This window comes from Psammomys obesus, unplaced genomic scaffold (assembly GCF_907164565.1).
Source record: "Psammomys obesus unplaced genomic scaffold, mPsaObe1.curated_primary_1811, whole genome shotgun sequence".
NCBI lineage: Eukaryota > Metazoa > Chordata > Mammalia > Rodentia > Muridae > Psammomys > Psammomys obesus.
In genome coordinates this window covers 19,037,779-19,055,330 of record NW_026585689.1, presented here as the reverse complement: position 1 = coordinate 19,055,330, position 17,552 = coordinate 19,037,779, and the positions used below count along the sequence as shown (strand labels likewise).

The window sequence follows — 17,552 nt, the reverse complement described above, 5'->3', positions numbered from 1 at the left end:
TTTCTTTCTTTCTTTCTTTCTTTCTTTCTTTCTTTCTTTCTTTCTTTTTTTCTTTTTTTTCTGGCTTGTTTGTTTTCTAAAGAGAGAGAAAGATGGAGTGGAGTTGGATGGGTCTTGTGATGTGGGGAGGATAATGAGGGTTTGAGGGAAGGGAATCTATGGTCAGTTAAGAAAGATGCTATGCCATAATTTCATTTACCTAGTGGCCTTAACAGTTTTTAATTTTACAGGATAGTATAGAGCAATAGTTTTTAAAGTCTCAGTGTGGTATCCTGTTAGAGCAGAGGCAATGGAGCTCCTGCTTATACTTTTATGTCATAAAATATCATTAAATTTTAGTTTCTGAGCATACTGTGGTAGAAAAATGGTGAATAAAAGGAAGTGGCCTCCACCCAGCTATTGTTACTGTGGCTGCTGCACATTTCTGCCTGTGTTTCCCTGTATTTGTAAAAGTGAGAGCACATGCAGTTGTGACTGCCTTCTTCATTTTCAAAACTATGATAGTATAATATAGATACGTGTTTTCTCTTAAAAGTAGTTTTAGTCTCAGGATGTGGCTCAGTTGCAGTGTTTGCCTAACATGCCTGATTTGCTTTCTAGCAGCAAAAGAAGAACATCACTTTAGCTTTAGAATATCACCTATTATCAGTACACTTTTATTAAATTCTTTGTTTTCATCAATAGGGTTAGTTTCAAATTTTCAATGTATTTGACAATCTTTCTTTAAAACTGAGTATGTTTTACTTTGTTGGTTCTTTTTTATTTTTATTTTTTATATTAATTACAGTTTATTTACTTTGTATCCCAACTGTAGCCTCCTTCCTCATCTCCTTCCATGCCCCTTTCCAAGTCCACTGATGAGGAAGGTCCTCCTCCCCTTCCATCTGACCCTAGCTTATCAGGTCTCCTCAGGACTGGCTGCAATGTCTTCCTCTGTGGCCTGGCAAGGCTGCTCTCCCATTAGCGAGAAGTGATCAAAGAGCCATCCACTGAGTTCATGTCAGAGACAGTCCTTGTTCCCCTTACCAGGGAACCCATTTGGATACTGAGCTGCGATGGGCTATATCTGTGCAGGGGTTCTAGCTTATATTCATGCATGATCCTTGGTTGGAATATCACGCCCAGAAAAGATCCCTGGGCCCAGATTTCTTGCTTCTGTTACTCTCCTTGTGGAGCTCCTGTCTCCTCCAGTTCTTTCTATCTCCTCCTTCATTCATTCCTGTACTCTGCCCTAAGTTTGGCTATGAGCCTCAGCATCTGCTTTGATATATTGCTGGGTAGAGTCTTTCAGAGGCCCTCTGCGGTAGGCTCCTTTACTGTGTCCTCTTTTCTCCCTCTTCCCATGTCCATCCTGTTTGCCTTTCTGAGTGAGGATTGATCCTCTTACCCAGGGTCCTCCTTCTTGTTTAGCTTCTTTAGGTGTAAAGTTTTTAGTATGTTTATCCTATATTATATGTCTAATATCTGCTTTTAAGTGAGTATATACTATGTGTGTCTTTCTGCTTCTTGGCTACCTCACTCAGGATGATCTTTTCTAGATCCTACCATTTGCCTGCAAATTTAATGATTTCCTTGTTTTTAATTGCTGAGTAATATTCTATTCTGTAAATATACCACAATTTCTGTATCCATTCAAAACGACCCTGAGATTTCACCTTATACCCATCAGAATGGCTAAGATCAAAAACTCAAGTGACAACACATGCTGGAGAGGATATAGAGAAAGGGAACCCTCCTCCATTGCTGGTGGGAATGTAAACCTTTACAACCACGTCTGGAAATCAACCTGGCACTTTCTCAGACAATTAGGAATAGTGCTTCCTCAAGATCCAGCTATACTACTCCTGGGCATATGTCTAAAATATGCTCAAGTATACAACAAGGACATTTGCTCAACCATGTTCGTAGCAGCTTTATTTGTAATAGCCAGAATCTGGAAACTTTGTTGGTTCTTAAATCTGTTGAGAGTATATAAACTAAGATTTATTTATGAGGTCCTAAACTTCTTCCCAACAAAATGACCCTAATATGTGTTGTGCCAATAATGGCAGAGTGACCCTTCAGCACATTCTGCACAATATTGAAGCATTTGTGTGTCAATATTTTGCACCATGATATCATTTTCTAACTTTTGCTAACTGGGATCTAACAGCTTAGCTCAGCTCACCCACCAACATTTCAGTTTATCATCTAATATAGCAAACAGCACCTTTTAGACTGGGTAGATTAGCACAGTGGCTAACAGTCTCCTGTTCCATATGAGTGTCACCTTCTCTTCTTGAGGGTGTACAATGAGTGCCATCACTGATAATTCTAACAGTTGTTTACTTTCTGTTTCATGCCTTAAGAAGACACAAATAAAGCTCTTTCAAACATTATCAGAAAAATTTCTAATGACAAGAGAATTGTTAGTTATATAATGATCATTACCTGATATGCTTAGATTTCCAGTTATAGCATAGTTGAGATCTACTTAAATTTCTGTTAATCTATAACAATAGGCTATAATTTATCCAGGCAGCCAATATGTTTATCAGAGTTGTTGCCATTTGTATTTGAGTATTTTTCAATCTAAAATAATACTGAATTTTAAAAACAGCCTTATAAAGTGTACATTAACAATACTGTCATTGCAAAGTCAAACTATAAACATACTTTTTTATTTAAAGTTTTTTTTTTTTTTGTATTCTATAATATATCCTGATTATAGTTTCCTTTCCTTCTACTACTTGCAGTTTATTCCCACTTCCTCTTCTATCTATATCCACCCCTTTCTGTCTCTGTGAGTTCGAGGCAATCCTGGTCTAGAAAGTGAGTCCAGGACAGCCAAGCCACTTAGAGAAACCCCGTCTTGAAAAACAAAAACAAAGAGATAAATTTTAAAAAAATGACAAAAGCCCCGACATGACATTATGAAACAGGGACCCTGCAAAGATGCCATTGAGTTTGTTTTCTGTTGGCCATCAAGTGCTGGGCATACAGCCTGCCCTTACTGGGCATGCAGCCTGCCCTTATGAGTAGTTTATTTTCCCAGTGAGATGCCTGTGGATAAAACTAAATGTTCATTTGCAAGTGCTTATCAGTTGGAGCTAGCTCCAGGGTTAGGGATGGGGATGTGTGTCCACTGCTTCTTTCAGCTCTAATACCCCATCTGGTGCAGACCCGTGCAGGCCTGTGCATGCCGCCGTAGTCCCAGTGAATTCTTATGTTCCCCAGCCCTGTTATGTCTAGAAGGCCTTGATTCCTTGGTGTCCTCCATCCCCTCTGGCTCTTACACACTTTCCACTACCTCTTCCGCAGGGTTTCCAGAGACATTCCCTTGAGGCCTTATTGCTTCCAGTTCTTTCACTCTCTGCTCTTGCCGAGAGTCTCTGTATTTGTTCCCATCTACTGCAGGAGGAAGCTTATCTGAAGAGCAAGGCTCTTTTGAGTTTGGCAGAATGTCACTAGGAGTCATTTTATCACTGAGTTCTCTTACCTAAAATACTAATCTTTGGTTTTATTCTCAGTCCCTGGGAAGTCTTTTCTCAGATTCTGGGTCACCCAAGCAGTGTCATGTATGGGTTCCATCTCGTGGACTGGGTCTTAGGTCAAATCTTATATAGGTTGGTTACTCCTACAAGGTGTTTGTGCTGCATTGCTCAAACGTGTCCACATTCAAGCTTTGGAACAAGGCCTGTGGAAGTGGTTACTGGTTGTCTCATGTTTTCTGTTTCCCTGTCGTGTTTCTGTGGTGCTCACCTTCTGTCCCTCCTTCACCTTTTCTGCAGCACTTGACTAAGACCTCCATAGATAGACCTGGCCTGGCCTTTCACCTGCCTGGCTACCATTACCATTAAGGTTACCCCTGCTGACTTTATACTGTAGAAGCTTAATTCTGGAGCATCCCAATTATATCCTAGTAGTGTGTTCTTGCTGACCATAGAGTAAATAAGACAACACTAAGCAATAAACCCACATATAAAATAGAAAGCAGTTTTTTAGTAAGGATTTGATAGGCCAGTAGGAATTTTGAGCCACAGAAATGCAAAATTACTTGCTCTCAAAGCTGCTTGCTAAGAAGTGAAAGAACTGAGATCCTAATTTGGATCTAATTTGTATATTAATGTGTGCTTTTATTTCTTAGAAATAATATCCTATGATATTTCATGTTTGTCATAAGGTTTGTATTTTTTTACTATTTAACCAGCAAAAATTTTAAAACATAACCGATATCCAGTTTTGTTATAAGAAATAATGCAAATATGTTAAATATGTAGATGGGTAGTTATCTCCTAGATATTAGTGGACAGTCGGGTTGCTGCAATTTTTTCTTGGTTAGGTTTAACAGTTGTGGAATCATACTTAAAAACTGTAAGGCTATAGCTGTAACTGTCACATGGGTTTTGTTTATTCAAGATCTAGTTTTAGAAATCTTTTTTTTTTAAATGTTGGTGCTAGAGCTTAAATTCAGGGCTCTTTGCATATTAATCACAGTATTAGTAAGATTTGTTTTATTATAGGATTGTATGTTAAAACAGGTATTATTTTAAACATTTTGGCTCAGAAATGTGTTTATCAGTGTAAATCATTGATGGTTGAAACTTGAGATTTTTAGATGGTTGGTTCCATCTAAAAAAAAAAAAATGTATGTATAGTTTCATTATATTCCAAAAATATAAATCTAATTTGTAACATATTTTAAAATAATCGCTTTATTCACTTTCTTTTCTTGCAAGTCAATGATACCCTTGATGACATCTTTGATGGGTCTGATGATGAAGAAGAAAGCCAAGACATTGTTAATCAAGTTCTTGACGAAATCGGGATTGAAATCTCTGGAAAGGTAAGAACAGCCTGTTTTCATAATGGAAATAGCTTTCGTCGTTTGTTTGGCCAGTTCATTAGTGCTACCTGCATGGATTTCTATGTGTGTCAGAAGAAAGTGTGTTGTCTGTCCTCATCCAGATGCTTGCTAACTTTTCTCTCACATTTTTGTATGTCATATAGATGGCCAAAGCTCCATCAGCTGCAAGAAGCTTACCGTCTGCTTCCACTTCAAAGGCTACCATCTCCGATGAAGAGATTGAACGGCAACTCAAAGCTTTAGGGGTAGATTAGATCAAAAAGCCATATTGTTTTCACTTTGGCCTAAAGTGAGTCCGGTGTAGATTCCTTTTACAAATACATTCATTTTGCAAAAAGACCATGAGTGAACAGTTGTTTCTTGACCCATGGCTATTTTGAATCTTTTGCCAAAGAATGCCAGTGATGTAAAATTGGGAACAGATTGGGTTTTAACTAGAACCACCAAGGTCTGATGATGTGTGCAAGCTGAGTTTTTTTCTGCATGGCATAGAGAAATGGTGTCATTATTTAGTGTCGGGTTGTGTTCTAAATCTTTTTACACCAAGGTCAGAATTCTTGTTAAATGCTATTAGGCACCAACGTAAAGAGATTTGTAAAAATATTAAAGGTATATTGCTAATTTTGTATCTGTTGCTTGTCCTTTGTAGACAGTTATGTTAGGATCACAGAAGACAGTGCAGCTGCCAAATTATTTTTAAACCTTCTAAAAGAAGAGTGCTATTTAAACATCTGTCTTAAAAACTGTCATGAGCTTTTACTTTTCTTCCATTTTTCCCCCTTTGGGAGAACATTCTAGTTGGTAAGTTTATTACCTTTCAAAATGTGCTTGGCACCTGCCTTAAATAGCACAAACATATTGTGCACATCTTTAAATTATTTTAACTGGCAAAAAAGAATTACATTTTAAAATAAAATTGAGACTTAGAACGCTTACCCAAGCTGTCTTGTAAAGCTTATAAAAAGAGAATTGGATATAATTAGCAAAATGAAGAAAGAAGACACTGAATTAATAACATTTTATAGTAATGAAACTATACTTTGGTCTTTCTTCCAAGAACTGAGATTTTCTCCATATGAATTATAACTTAGCCTGTGTTGAATTTTGAATTGTATTAATATACACATTAAACCCTCCAAATTGAAGCCATTCTTCTAAATGAAGTAATACTAACATGACAATACTTGACCTAGATTTTTAAAGTAAAAGCGTTTTTGTTTTGTTATGTGTTTAGTAAATAAACCTGCAGCTTTGTCAGAAATTGCTGCCTAAAGTGCATCATTGTTTTTGCAGTAGTTTTAAAGGTAAGATAGTTATATCATAGAGCAAGAGAAAGAGAAGGATGCCGCAGAGTTGAAAAGAAAACAGGTTAATTTTGAAGAATGATGTTGTAAACTATGGATTCTGGCACATCTCAACACAAAACTGTAGAACTGCCGGTCAGTGTAAGCTGGCAAAGCCTGAGTGATAGACTTTGGACTTGCCGGTTAACAAAGGTGTACTACAACGATATACGTGGGTCATAGAGGTACAGAGAGCAGAAGCTCCACCAGCTGCTTTAGAATCCAGAACCATTTGTGTTCAGAGAGTTCCATAATGTCAGTCTAAGTGCACAATTCCCATTGTCTCTGAATAAGTCCAAACATTGTACTGTATCATGGGGTCTTGCACCCACACATGTTTTAGATGTACATAATAATGTTGTCTAACCTAATTTACTTTCTTGTTTACATGTGGGAGCTTTGATTTTTAAGATTATTTTGTCTTAAAAAAAAAAACTCAATAAAGATTTATTGCTCTTACCCGTTTTTATGAACTCCTTTACGTAGTTTTTGAGTTCTTTTAAGGTTATAAATTTTGTTTATATCTAATAGTTTAAGTGATAATTTTTATCTTTCTGTAAGGAAATTTCGATACCTTTTCAACTTAAAATTTGTAAAAACAACAGAAAATATCTGTTTTAAGAACTGAAAATTGTTACTGGACTGTGTTTTGGCAGTGAGGCAAACTCAACAAGCATTAGTTTCCAATGAAATGGACTTAATCATTCTTTTCCTGCAGTCTTCAAGAACATTTAAAAGGTATGTTTTCAAATGCACAAGTATCATATAATTGCTTCTATTTTAGTTAACTACAAGTCCATAAAACTTTGAACCCAAAATTGATAGTAAAATTATTCTGATGTGACTACAATTATAAATGTTTTCGAAGGCACATTACAATCACAGTAACTCCATCAGTAATTTCATTCTCTTTTACTAAAATACTTCACTTTAGACCCTTAAAATATAGGAAATAGTGACTTTTATTGGTTGAGCATTAGAGAAATGATTTTTTTAAAAACCATCCCATTTTTTGGTAATAGGATTTCTCTAGCATTTATACCCGAAGAGCATGGGTTTGCCACTCGACAGGGAGTGGACCAATACAGCCGTATATCTGCCGAGAAAAGAGGTCTATCCCAGGCCGTGGATGGAGGAGATTTCAGAATATCAAAGGAATGGCATGTAGTATGGACATGCTAATGCACATGATAATGACACTTGGTATTAGGCAGCATAAAATGACCATGTGGCAGGTTGTGTAACAGAGTGGACTTGATGCTTGAAGGGAGTACCTGGTAAGTAGGGGTTGGCGTAAGGAAGCCCAAGATTGAAATACATGAAACAGAGGGCAGAAATAATTTGGAAAGGCTGCGGCTTTATGTTGTTTGATATTTACAGTAATTTATATTTTATTATTCCCTTTGAATGCCCATAGGAACAGACTTCCTTCAGTTGGCTGCATACTCTGTGACAAGCACAGTGTCCACTTGTCCACTTTCTGGCCTGATTTAGATGCTGCTTTGATTTATGATACCCTTTGTTTAGCAAGGATTGTCTGGGTCTGAAAAGAGACCTATAATTTTCTCTTTATTACAAAAGAGTTTCTCAGCAGTAGACAAAGCTTAATTTTCCAATTTTGTCTTTGCAGAAGCTGAGTCTACAAGGTAACTTAAAATGGTTCTTTTAACTTTAATTCCTTTAAAAGGAGTAAAGGAAGCCTAAGGATTGGGAAGCCTAAAGATTATTAAGTATTGACACATATCCTTTATTGTCCCTCAGGACCTAAAAGAACATATCCTCCCATCCCCTAAACCTTGAAAATATTTCACCAAGAAATTCTTTCCACTGTTAGAGACAGAAGGTACATTGCATGAGTGTTTTTTCAGGCACTTCTGTTACAAAACGTTTAATGTCGACATAAGCGACGAGCAGATCTTTCCATTTTAATGATTTCGCATTGGATTCCTGAAGGCATACACTGTGTAGCCCACAGGACATAAAATAGAAAGTCTGTGCAGTCTTTGGTATTTATTCCCTAGAGTCTGAATAGTAACAGTAAATTGGGTTTATCATTTCCTTAATTGCAGTTTAGGACTCTAAGTGACATAAAGCCTCTCTGTTTTAAAGGTTAAAATCTAATAAAATATTAAACACGGCTAGGAAATAGTCTCAAAATGCATTAATGCAAATGAGTCTACTGCCTACACTCGAAAAGATAACATTATGGACACATAATTATTTTCACATAAATCATACCACCAGATCCATGTTTGAAATAAAAAAGCAACTGGTCTAGGTTTATTTTGCATTGAATTTTGCTTCTGTTTCCAGCTTTCAAAATGCAATGTGAAGTTTTGTATATGTATGTGTGTATATGTGTATGTGATAATACTACCATTTACAAACTAATGTGTGTTTTACACAGTTTAAAAAATAATAGTTATCCAGAGATATTTACATATGAAAGACAATCATTTGGAATTCTTGAATTGTGTCCAACACATATTAGATGTTGCGTCCCTGCCTCAGTTTGAGTATTTTGTTTGGAAAGTATCTGTGTTACTAAACTGGCCCTCTTCTCTTTATATTTTGAGATACAATCTCACTGGTTTGAGTTCACGTTGAAGCCACGCAAAGTTTTCGATCCAAGATGTTCTTGAGAGCTGCTGAGATTACAAGCTTGCTGCCAAAAAGCCCACGTTTAGTACTGTTTAATAATATAAAAAAGGAAACAGGGGATGGCATAATTTATTTGGAAAGTAATCTTGACTGATAAATTCTCATCTAATTTCAACTTGTGTTACACAAAATAGGTTAGATGAATATTGCTGGTGGAGTGGCATTAAAAATGCCAAAGTTGCTGTTACAGATAAGCATCTCATTACAGGGTACTTCTACTTACAAGTTTCAAAGGAGTTCATTTTCAGAGATTCAATAAGTATCTTCCTTGGTATTTTCCCAGAATTAAAAAGTTCAGTATTTCCAACTTTTAATAATTATTATCACGTTGTTACCAGTCCTACCAAAATTGACAGATTGGTAAGGGAGCTCAGGCGAGGGTCTACAGTGAGCAACACCGTAGATTTTTCTAGTTGGCTGTGTCCCTCATATTTGAAGCAGTTGTGCACCTAGCAGCGTAGTTCATACATACCAGCTATGAGCAAGCACTCTCGTCACTGGGAAAACAACAGACAAACCGCTGAGTCTTACCCTGTGGCAGCTTACAGGGTAATAGATTAATCATAGACGTCTGCAATCCCTAACACATGTTTTTGTTTCTTTTTAAATTTCAGTTGTGCTCAGGATTAAAACTCCAGGACCTGAAACTAGAAATCACTCTGTCAGTCACTGAGTTTAAGCTTGCACTGTTTTTTTATAGTGGAGCAGCAGAAAGCTAATGTCTGTGAAAGAACGCAGACACCACGCCTCGATGTTTCTACAAATCTTTCTAAACACACTTCTTCAGGAGCAAGCCCTAAGTGTTAATTTCAAAGATATCAATAGATTCTGACTGAAGACAATCATCTCTTACTCTTCAAACATTACTCAAAAAAAAAAAAACAAAAAAAACTAGGGTTAATGGCATACTGATATAAAGCAATAGATTTGAAGATAAAGCAGTAACTTTCTTTTTCATTTCTAGATGTATTTTTATGTGTAGGAGTGTTATGCTTACATGCATGTCTGTGCACCACATGCATGCCTTATGCCCATGGGGGACAGAAAAGTCATTGGAGTCCCCTTGAAGATGGTGTGACAGGCAGTTGTGAGCCATGTGGGTACTGGGTGTGGAACACAGGTCCTCCAGAAGAGCAATAGATGCCCCTAACCATTGAGACATCTCTCAGCCAAGTCAATACACTCTCAACTTGACCTTCCCTGGCTCATATTCTCTAAACATTTGTCCTTACTGATTAAAAAATTAAAAACAGTCAATTGGCTTAGAAAAGAAAAATTTTAACTAAAACTTCCACCTACATGCTAGCCTCTCTCCCCGTTAGCCCTGTCTGTGTGTTACCTGCAGAGGCAGAATGGATGAGGTATTGTGAGCAGGGGGTTCTGGTAGGTTGTTAGTGTTTTAGAATTAAAGTGAACATCATGAATTCTGAGAAGAATTAGATAAATGTCTTATTTAAGTCTTTGGATCTAAAAACAGAAGAAAGTTAAACAAAACTGCAGAAGTTATTGATTTAATCTAGTTTTTTCAGCTAAGCAAGTGAGTAACTTCTGATTTGGCTACCGCAAGCCTTATCTGCACTCAAGGTGCTCCTTCGAAAGAGAGAACAGACTTTGACTGAGACTCGTTTTCACCCGTTTTTCTCGCTGCCTTCGGTTGCAAAACCACACCCTTACTACTTCTTTCTCCAGATTCAGCTCTTCAGCCATCCGCATGATCTCCTGGGAGGAAGGCTTGCTCTGCTCGCTGAAGTGTCTCTCCAAAGCATCCTTGGCCGCGATACTGGGGAGGACGGGGCGGGGGACAGGCGGAGGGGAAGGGTTGGGATAAAATTATGTTTCTTTCAATTAAGTTCTTGGAAGAATAAAATGAAGTTTAACTTTCTAAATATTACCACTAAGAAGTAACTACGATTCTGAAAACACTCACAAAAGAAGAATCTGTGACTCTTTTTGTTTTGTTTTGTTTTTTACACAGAGGCATATCTTATTCCTGATAAAATCATAGGCAAAAACTAGAGAACCCAGGTTCTCTCTGTAGATGTCATTTTATGCCACAAGGGGGCACCAAGTTCTTGACAAAGAAAAGGAATTGTAGGCCTAATTACAACCACCCCCCACACACCTGCCCATCATGTACCCCAGTCATCCCCATTATAATACAGGACATGTGCAATTGACAATTATTACTTCTTACTGGAACCTCACAGAACCCAAGTATCACTAACATGCTTCACAGTTCAATGATAGGGGCCAAATGAAACCTTGAGACACACTGGTGACTCCTTTTGTTTTCTTACTCATGGTACTGCCTTAGTAAAACAAGAACTTTTATCTACAAGGATAGCAGCAAATTACTTGGTTTCTGTTTTTAACCAAAATAAACAGTGAATCAAACAATGCGCATTTGTCCATTCAATGTTAAAACTATCATCTTAGTTTCTCATGAATTTGCTTTTTTTTTAAAAATTTCTTCAATTATTTATATTCACTGCATATGTTATGTTGCTCTTATACTAAAATGCTGATTCCCCCACTACTGACGCAGTATTGTACATGCTGGTTTTGTATTTCTGGTAGCTTGACATTTGTTAACTCACACTGCAGCTGTGATTGTAACAAATTGATTGTTTTGGATGTTGCTATAGTGACCTGCAGTCCTCTGTTTTTCTGCTCCGGGAGGGGACAAATGAAACACCAGAGTTAGCTTACTCTTCATGTCTGGTGTTGGTCATGCTGAAATTACAGTGTAAGAGAATGCCACAAACATTATGAGAATGTGCCTCTGTGCTTTCTGGTCATGCTATGTGGTGAACCAACTTTAAGGTCTGATCAAGTTATTCCCTTCCTGCCCAACTCCACGTTTCGCTAAGGAATTAATTTGCACATGGACCATTCTCAACAATTTTTCTCACAAATGTGAGTCATTATGTACCCACTGTACATGGAGCAAAATAAACTTACAGATCTGATGGGAAAAAAAGTTGACTCCATGTGAACACTTTCTTTCTCTAGTAAATTTATTGTCTCAAAAAGAATACCTGATAGTTGTTCTCCGTTTCCTTTTCCTTTCATTTGCTCCCACTTTTTCATTGTACAAAGCTGTAATGTGGAAAAGAGATAATAATAAACAGATGCTAATTTTAAATTATCACTTCTTGGTCTCTATTTTTCTGTATAAAATAATGCAAACTATAATTACTATAAGCCTTTCTGTCTCAAGTGTAAAATAGGTCATTTTATATTGCATGCTACAAGGAAAAAAGTGTTTAAGAAAAATAAATGTAAATCTCATAAAGATGATTTTTCCACAAATCCTAGTCCTGTTGGAGCACTCATTGTCAAGGCTTCCAGTTTTGTTGTTTTTTTATTTTTGATTGTGTGTGTGTGTGTGTTGTGTCTAGGTATGGGCTAATGAGTACGGGTACCCATGGAGACCAGCAGAGGCCATCAGATGCCTTGGAATTGGGGTTACAGGTGGTTTGAACTACAGGATGTGAGGGCTGGAGACTAAATTCCTATCCTCGAGAGCAGTGAGTGTTCTGGGTACCTGATGTGTCCCTCCTCTGTGTGTGACTGTGTGTGAAATTCCAAGATTGTATTTCTATTTCATGACGGTGTTTATTGAACAGACCGCTGTGAACACTAGTATCAGGTTGTAAAAGCAGTTGCTATAAGTTACTCCAGGTATAACAAAAACAGAAATAGACATGTGGATTCCTGAGAGTGCTTTGTTACCTAGAAAGCTTCCCCACGCGGCTTGGGTTTCCTCGGTGAATTTCTCTCTACACTTGAGTTGCATTAGTCTTTTCCCCCTTTCATCTACCCAAGACATTTATTTTTCGTTTCAAAGAGACTAAAAAGCCCTGCAACCTCCCGTCTCAGCGCGCACTCTGCCCCCTGCCCCGGTTGTGGCCACAGCCCATGCTGCAGAGATTCCCTTCAGTACCTCCGACCTGCTCAGCTTCCTCCAGCCACTTGGATAAAATCGCTTTCAGTTTACATGCGTTTTTGAAACTGAGCTGCAAGTTTTCAAATCGACAGATGGTTGTTTGACTGAATTCTGAGCCGTGCACAGCAGCCAGAGCTTCGCCCACGTTTGTCTGGGTGTATCCTGTGGAAGGGTGAGAGGCGGCTTTAGTTCCAGGAAGATCAGAGCGGGTCCGTCAGCGCACACGTTGGATCTCTGTGAATTACTCTTTAAAAATTCTTCCATCATTTGACAGTTTACAATTATTTAGGCTCAGAATAGGATTATAAATTACATAAAAATGTTCCTTCTAGTTAGTTAATTTTTCTTCTTAAAGTCAGAAGGACTCCCATGTAAACATAGTAGCACTGAACAGATACTCATGAGCCTGTCGTGACACTTGATAATGAATGTAGAAATTGTTGGCCTTTTTAGGATTATCAAATATGATACACGCTCAAAATATTTAACCCATCAATTAATAGTACACAAAGTAGATTAAGCATGTGTTTATGTGCAGATGAAAATTTCAACAACGATTGTTATAACAAATAAAAGCAAGATCGAGGCTTACTTTACCTAAAAACATTTTATTCAAAAGCCTGGCTCTGGTCAGTCCCACATTTTATGCATACCTCCAAACAGACTTAGTATATTATTTGGTAATACATCTATTTCCCAGTAACAGGTCCTTATCACTTGCCTCAAAAACAAACAAAAAAAAATCTGGAATATAAGATAAAATAAGCCATCAACATATAATTTTAAACCTCCATTGCAATAGAAACAGAACTGAAAATAAGTATGATAATGATGCCTCCTGCTGTTTATACATGTAGTCAGTACATATTATTTCAGTGCCTACGGCTGCATACCTATGTGCATAATATGACTGCATACGATGAGCAGCAATAAATGTCGTTACAAATTACCTACAGCTCATTCTACAAGTTCAGAGGTTTGAGGTTCAAGCCATTAAAAAGGGCATTTTTTTTTTCATGAATTTGAACCACAATTAGTTGTTATGGTTTTTCTATTTCAAAAATGCTTTTTAGTAGAAAATGAACAGTGGTTTGGAATAGGCAATTCAAAGAAAAGGAAATACAAATGAACACTAAAGAGGAACAAATGACAATGATTTAAAATAAAATTTGCATTTTGAATCAAACTGCGATGCAGCGCCGCTTTGTCTTTTCTGATTCAAAAGGTCCCAGTGACTAGAAGCACATCGTTCCTTCAGCCACTGCTTACTTATTACATACTCTGTTTTTTTGCCCTACGCTGGAGACAGAAGAGATATGTGTGGTGGCAAAATCCTGTAGAGTTTAACATCTATCAAAACACAATATTGTTTGATCAACAATTCGGGGCCGACGTTTTCTGTTCACATGTTTATATAGATGCAAAAGCGTATTTATAGATCTAACAATTGTGTCATTGTTTTCATTACTAAGAAGTTAAAACTATGTAAGAGACCTAGTTAAATAAACTAGTGTTTTTATATTTATAAGGTGGTAGTTAACAGATACAGCCCCAAGTGAACTCTTGAAAAACTCCACAAAATATGTATGTATAAAAGAATACGTGCACGTCCTTATAGAAGTGTAAAATACCTCTAGAAAGATTTGCAAGAACTCAATGCTAGTAAAAAAAAATTTTAAAGACTAATGTGAGTTACACTCTCTCCTCACTTCAAATCATAAGAATGAAGTATCTATTGAAAAATTCAAGTAGAATATTAAAGGGAGCACTTTAAAGCTAATCCAGAGGAAGGCTAAATCTTATGAAGTAACATTAACTTTAAAAAAAAAAAGTGTTTTTATCCTGTTAAGAATTGACAGAGAATTAAAGAATGTTGCTGTTTGTTTTAGTTTTCCCAATTTGACTAGAATAAATGCACGAAAAAATTGAGAATGTGAAGGGTCTTGAGCTATTAAAAAGTGTATAAAATATCTCACGGTAACTAGAGTAACGGTTTGCAAATAGTTGTTTGACCCATCAGGGTTAACAAAGGCATACCTAACTTAATTCTTCTCACTTTAAATTCGTTGGCAAATTGTTCAAGTTGTCGGATCTCTGGGGAATCCATGTCTATTGGCTCTTCTACCAATTTACTTTTCCGCCTGAGTTCCTGCTTAAATTCAGAGGCTGTGGGGTCCTCTGCCAGGAGAGGCTGATGCAGAGGAGGAAATCCATGACTTAGGGTATGGTCTGGAAACTTGTAAAGACAAGGGGTTAAGCTGCCTGTGGATAAAGAGAGAGAAAAGGAGTGTTGGTAATAATGGCTATCTCTACACAAGCGACACCCTCTGTTAGAGTATAATTAACTCAGTTTGCATTTCAAGGCAGGTATAGCCCAGGCTCACCATGACCTTGCTAATTCTACAACCTCAGCTTCTCAGATTCTGGAATTACTGGTAATGCCACACTGATTGAAGCTTAATTTATACAAGTAACCTCATGTTCAGTCTCCTAAAGTAAGACCCAGATTAGGCCCTGAGTTGGAATGAGATTATTTACTATCCACCTTTCTTAGAACAAAACCAAAGTTAATGTCAAAGGAGGAGAAAATTGTTAAATACCTAAGTATAAGATTCCATTTTTCTCGTAAAAGGAGACGTATTGGCCGGGAGTGGTGGCACATGCCTTTAATCCCAACACTCCGGAAGCGGAGGCAGGCAGATCTCTTGTGAGTTTGATGCCAGCCTGGTCTACAAAGTGAGTCCAAAACAGGCAGGGCTCTGTTACAGAGAGAAACACTGTCTCAAGCAAGCAAGCAAACAAACAAACAAAGATGTGTCTTCCTGACAGATTGTTTTGTTAAAAAAAAAAAAATATATATATATATATATATATATATTTTGTACTTTATATGATGCTGAGAATTTTTTATAACTGGGATATTAATTTTACAGCACTATATAGTTTTGACAGTAAATGCCTAACTTCAATTAGAAAATAAGCATGTTTTTAAATATGATAAAAGCATAAGATTATGAGATTAAAATACATAATTGTAGTTAAGTCAATTTAATGAGTCAGAGAAACAAAAGTTAACCTTTGATGTTCTATTAAAATATTGTGACAAGCCCTCTTGAAAAGTAAACAATATAATGAAACCAGTTTCTTTTTTCATAATTACTTAAAGAAAAGCAAAAATAAAACACAAAGGAGGAGACAATGCTAGACATGAAAAGGAATTATCCATGAAGGTTGTAGCGTTGGCTTGACTTCTCTGTAGTATATCCTAGTAAACATCAATTGTCTGAAAACTTTACAGATTCCAGTGTTCATTTGCAAAGTCGATTCTACCTCAGCTTGGGATCCTACTGCCAAGATGGCACAGCAGAAAAATTCCAACATATTTTATTTCACTTTTTCTTCATTGACAAATTACTATTTTTATTACTGAAGATTTCACTTCTGCTTACATTAAATGCCATGCATTACCAAAATAATCGAATAATTGACCAGTATCATGAGCATAAAAAAAACAAGTTTCAAAACATGTTTAAAAATATACCAATATTCCATAACTGCATTCATAAGTTTAAAAAAATTAGTAATAATATAAATGTAAATCTTCTACTAATACATAAATATTTGATAAGCAATAGTAATATAATTCAGCAAGTTATTAGTTTATATTATTTATATAAGAATATGTAATAATAAAGGTCATCTCTGTTCAAAAGAATAAATTATTTTTTCCAATAAAATTAAACATGAAATTGCATAAAATAAATTCAGCTACTGCACAAATGAGATAAAGGTTTAAGATAAACTATTTCTTCTTTTTAGATTTATTGAATTTTCGTGTATGAATGTTTATGCTCATGTATATGTGTGTCTCTTGTGTACAGCTGTCTGTGGAGGTCAGCAGAGGGCATCGGCTAACCTGGAACTGTGGTCAGAGATGGTTGTGAACCATCATGTGAGCGCTATAAACCACTCTTGGAGTCTTTTGCAAGAACAGCAAATGCTGTTAACTACTGACCCATTTCTTCAAGCGAAGAAAGAAACTATTTTTGTTGTTAAAAATATATATACTACTTTTATAAACTGTAATTGTTCAGTTAAATAAATTTCTGGTTATCCTTTAATAAGAAATGATACTATAAGGTCTGAATATTAAACATCCTGCCCATTATTTTCGATTCCTCATGCCATCACTTTCCTGAGGTACTTTAAGACCTCTACAAGATATACCTGTCCAAGATATATCTGTCCATTTCACATTAGTCAGGCTCCTTTTCCATATAAAATTAATGGGTTAGAAAGAAAAAGATGGCTCTTACTCTCTCTTACATGCTCTCTCTCTCTCACTCTCTCTTACTTTCTCTCTCTCTCTCTCTCAGGGCACCCCATTCCCCTTTCTTTCTCTCTTCCCACCATGTCTTGTTTCCCACTCCCTCCATACCCACTTAATAAATCTCTTGCATAGAAGAAAAAAAAAAGAAAGAAAGAAAAGGATGTATATTTCCCCCACAGTTTACAATGTAAGATCATCCTGAGTGAGCTGTCCCAGAAGCAGAAAGACACACATGGTATATACTCACTCATTTAGACATATAACATAGGATAAACTTACTAAAAACTGTACATCTAAAGAAACTAAGCAAGAGAGAGGACCCTGACTAAAACGCACAATCACCATCCTGAAAAGCAAAGAGGTTGGACATCAGAAGAAGAAAACAGAAAACAACCTAAGAACCTGCCACAGAGGGCCTCTGAA

General features: G+C 36.7%; 2 protein-coding genes across 3 annotated transcripts in view; one reads left to right on the top strand and one right to left on the bottom strand.

The window, feature by feature from the left end:
* Chmp2b (charged multivesicular body protein 2B) overlaps nucleotides 1–6,648 on the top strand; it is a 28,052-nt gene extending 21,404 nt beyond the window's left edge. Inside the window, exons 5-6 of the mRNA XM_055594773.1 lie at nucleotides 4,719–4,825; nucleotides 4,990–6,648. Of these exons, the coding sequence (XP_055450748.1) occupies nucleotides 4,719–4,825; nucleotides 4,990–5,100 (218 nt within the window). The 3' untranslated portion in view covers nucleotides 5,101–6,648. The remainder of the gene's footprint in view (nucleotides 1–4,718; nucleotides 4,826–4,989) is intronic.
* A 3,671-nt stretch (nucleotides 6,649–10,319) lies between these two features.
* Pou1f1 (POU class 1 homeobox 1) overlaps nucleotides 10,320–17,552 on the bottom strand; it is a 16,322-nt gene continuing 9,089 nt past the window's right edge. For both annotated transcript variants that reach the window (XM_055593558.1, XM_055593555.1), the window contains exons 3-6: nucleotides 14,837–15,061; nucleotides 12,797–12,961; nucleotides 11,889–11,949; nucleotides 10,320–10,630 (exon numbers count right to left, since the gene is read on the bottom strand). In XM_055593558.1, the coding sequence (XP_055449533.1) occupies nucleotides 10,420–10,630; nucleotides 11,889–11,949; nucleotides 12,797–12,961; nucleotides 14,837–15,061 (662 nt within the window). In that variant the 3' untranslated portion in view covers nucleotides 10,320–10,419. The remainder of the gene's footprint in view (nucleotides 10,631–11,888; nucleotides 11,950–12,796; nucleotides 12,962–14,836; nucleotides 15,062–17,552) is intronic.